This window comes from Melanaphis sacchari, unplaced genomic scaffold (assembly GCF_002803265.2).
Source record: "Melanaphis sacchari strain LSU unplaced genomic scaffold, SCAv2.0 Contig11_pilon_pilon, whole genome shotgun sequence".
Lineage (NCBI taxonomy): Eukaryota > Metazoa > Arthropoda > Insecta > Hemiptera > Aphididae > Melanaphis > Melanaphis sacchari.
The window spans coordinates 2,290,911-2,294,382 of record NW_020270469.1 but is presented as its reverse complement, the minus strand read 5'-3'; the positions used below and the strand labels follow the sequence as shown (position 1 = coordinate 2,294,382).

At 27.0% G+C, this 3,472-nt stretch overlaps 1 protein-coding gene across 1 annotated transcript; it reads left to right on the top strand.

The window, feature by feature from the left end:
- Positions 1-362: 362 nt before the first annotated feature.
- On the top strand, positions 363-3,457 carry LOC112604285 (chymotrypsin-1-like). The gene is made up of 5 exons (XM_025353251.1): positions 363-617; positions 725-841; positions 1,842-2,038; positions 2,110-2,536; positions 3,416-3,457. Exons 1-5 carry the CDS (start codon positions 363-365, stop codon positions 3,455-3,457), a joined length of 1,038 nt encoding a protein of 345 aa, XP_025209036.1.
- Positions 3,458-3,472: the final 15 nt, after the last annotated feature.

The window sequence follows — 3,472 nt, the reverse complement described above, 5'->3', positions numbered from 1 at the left end:
TGTTAGAATTTTCACTTAAAAAATAATAAAAAAAATAATACATATACTTCGACATTTTTTAATTGAGGAATTAACAAAAAAAAAAAAAATGTTTATTTTGACCACTCTAAATTACTAACTACATCCAATCATTGTTATCTAAACCCTCGACGTCAAAAACCTAATCATTTTATTGAGTATTGACTATTTATCGTGTACATACCTACAGAAAAAATATGACCATTTTTTATTTAGAGGAATGTAAATTTACATAGATTTATAAATGTTTTTTAAAAGAATAATGTTGTCATGATAATAAAAAAGTGTATTGTACATATTTTTAATATAATGTAGATATACAAATAGTAATCGTTGAAAACAAGATGAAAATTATAATCATTTTATTACTGTCAATTAAAAAAACATTATCTGAACTTAATTCTACTAATAACATCGACAAAGGACTTATAGCTAATGGTGAAATATATGATCCTTCCGAATTTCCATACGTAGTGACTATACATTCATATTCTCCGGACTTGAAGACTTATTCGCTTTGTACCGGCACATTGATAAAAGAATTGTACGTATTGACCGCTGCCCATTGTGTCCACGGAAAAAGCATACGTTTAATAAAAGTAAATTTACTTATAAAATATCCAATATATCCCATGTAATTAGCTATATTAGATATATCACATCAACTACAAAAAAAAAAAAAACAATTAAAATTGCAATGTAATAGGTATATCAAGGATCAGCTATAAGAAATAATTTTTTTCGAAATGTTAAAGTGGCTTACATACACAAAACTTATGACCCAGAATCAAAGATTGTAAGAGGAGACATTAGTTTGTTTAAAGTAAGTGAACTTATTTTTTTAATTAAATTAACAATATTACTGCTTATTTGTACTTGACCATTCGCATATTATATATTGCAGATATATGTTTAATCGCTGTCCTAAATTTATGCTCACTTGAATAAAATTTTCTGTAAAGCCATACAATTGCTAAGATTCTTCTTTATGGAATCTATGAATTTCAAGCTGTCTAGTCCCATTAAAAGTTCTTGTTTTTTAGTTTACACATTGCCTATATATTTGTGCAGTTGTAATTTGGTGCCCAAGAACCACGAGACACAGCTACAAATTTTTACGAGTTTACGCAAATTTCTAAAGTGTGCATCTTTCAGATTATAGATTAGCGTTAACTACTTTACCACGTAGGCCTAACCACAATGGCACAAACTTTATTTTAGAATCCTAGTTTTTAATTCACATAGTGACTTTCTTTTTTTCTGTGAATCATTTAAAGATAAGTATTGTATACAAGGAACCATCGTTCCTATTGAATGATTTGAATGACTTAACCAGTACCTACTATTTTAGTTATATCATTTTATATTCTTTTGCTTCAAGATTAACATCTAGATTTGTATGGGGGTTATGGGGCCCTTTCCGTTTCAAAATAATAAATATTATTTAGGAAATCAATTTTATTCTCCATTTATTTTTTTTTTTTTATTGTTCGTACATAACTAACCACCGACCGCCCTTTATTATAATTAATTTAATATAAAGATTCATCAAAACAGTTAAAATAACATTGATTCATTAATGCGTACACGGCGTATTTATTACACGTCATAATATCCCTCTACTATTTGATAACTTCTGGTTGCATTCTTTCACTAAATGCTTGCATCCCTCTTTTGAAAAAAAAAAAATGTATTAATATTTTACAAATTGTTTATTATTATATTTATTATTTATTATCTACAATATAATAAATAAATTTTCTATTGTAAATTATACCATGATATATACAAGATACATTATTATTAACTATTTATTTAAATAGCTAGATGGCTCATTCCCGAATGTAAATAAATATATAGATATTGGTGGCAAGCCTGAAGAATTTGCCAATCATACGGCCTTGACATGTACATGTATTGGATTTGGTAGGACAGATAGTTCTGGTGGTGAGGGCGACATAGGATACATGATAAAAACTAAAATTAGACATGGTCAATTTGATTGTAAAATGTACCAAAGGTAGATAAAAATAAACAATAAACACTAATAAATTAGTTAATATTTATTGAATTTATGATTTGTTGATATAGTTTTATAATAAAAGACACATGGCCACAATATTTGTGTTCAGAACCGACGACACCGAATTACATAAAAATGTCCTGTGTGGGAGACAGCGGTGGTCCAGTTATTTGCAACAACAAGCTTTATGGAGTATGTAGTTTTTATTTAAACTACAATAGAAGTGATTTGGCATGTGGAGTACCTTACATGCAGGATGTGCAGACGTTCGTAAATTATTTTTCAACATGGATAAATGATACAATGTACCCGGAGAGAAAAAAGAAAAGAGAAGAAGACAAGAAAAAGGAAGAGGAGAAAAAAGAAGAAGAGGAAAAGGAAAAGAAGAAAAAGAAAAAGAAGAAAAAGAAAAAAAAGAAAGAGAAAAAAAATTATGGGAATTTGATTAAACCACACCATTTATTCCTCACATCTTTAACGATATTATTATATTGTGTATTGACTATTATTTGAAATTAACAGTAATTACAATAGTTTTTGTTTCATTAGGTTAAGATTATGTAATAATTTAAAATGTCAATAACTCGATTAATTTATGATTGAGAAGTATAAACCAGGGCCATAGATGAATAATTTTTTAAGATTTAAATTTAAGGGTAGAACCCTTTAACCTAATCTAAGAGATTATTAGGTACTGTTATTATCATACATTCCGAACGTTCATTATCAAATATTGTTAAAATAATTAATACTTACAATCATTAGGTTTTGTACAAAAGAAAACCGATGATAAAGTTAGTAAGAAAATAATTTAAAATTCAGAGACATTACTAATTTACACTAATTCGGTACAAATTGGTTTCCCAAAAATTTAGTTTTTTTTTTTTTAGTTAGTTTTTAGTATGATAATTTATTACTAATAGGTTATACTGTTCAGTGGCGTCTAACCTATACATGAACTAAAGCGATCTCTTTATTTTATAATAAAGAGGGTGGATGGTTTTATTTGTATATTTTTGTTTTTATACTACATAATACATATACTAAATAATTAAATAAATAACTAAAAGATCAACTGGAAAATAATATGTAAAAATCCTCAGTGGGAGGTGGGTGTGTGAATATTTTGATTTTATTTCACTTAAATTTATATGACTCGGCGCCACTTAATACTGATACAGTTATAAGTATATAAAATAGAACTTATACTACGTTTCTGGTGTACTTAAAGTTAAAATACTATTTGTTGATACCTAATATGATTATGTCAAGTGAGCAGTGACAATTTCCTGATGAGACGATTCAAAAACTACAATAAATTGATAAGATTTAACTCTAAATTATTAATTGTTATCTACAAAATTTAATTAATAGATACCTGTATTTGTGGATATTGATGGTTCTGGCCGTATATAATTATTTTCTGGTATA

Excerpts from the sequence above, each read along its gene's own strand:
- LOC112604285 (XM_025353251.1), top strand. The coding sequence starts at position 363 with ATGAAAATTATAATCATTTTATTACTGTCAATTAAAAAAACATTATCT. Across the intron at positions 842-1,841 it reads GAGACATTAGTTTGTTTAAA|CTAGATGGCTCATTCCCGAA; the intron begins GTAAGTGAACTT and ends TTATTTAAATAG. Across the intron at positions 2,537-3,415 it reads TAACGATATTATTATATTGT|ATACCTGTATTTGTGGATAT; the intron begins GTATTGACTATT and ends TTTAATTAATAG.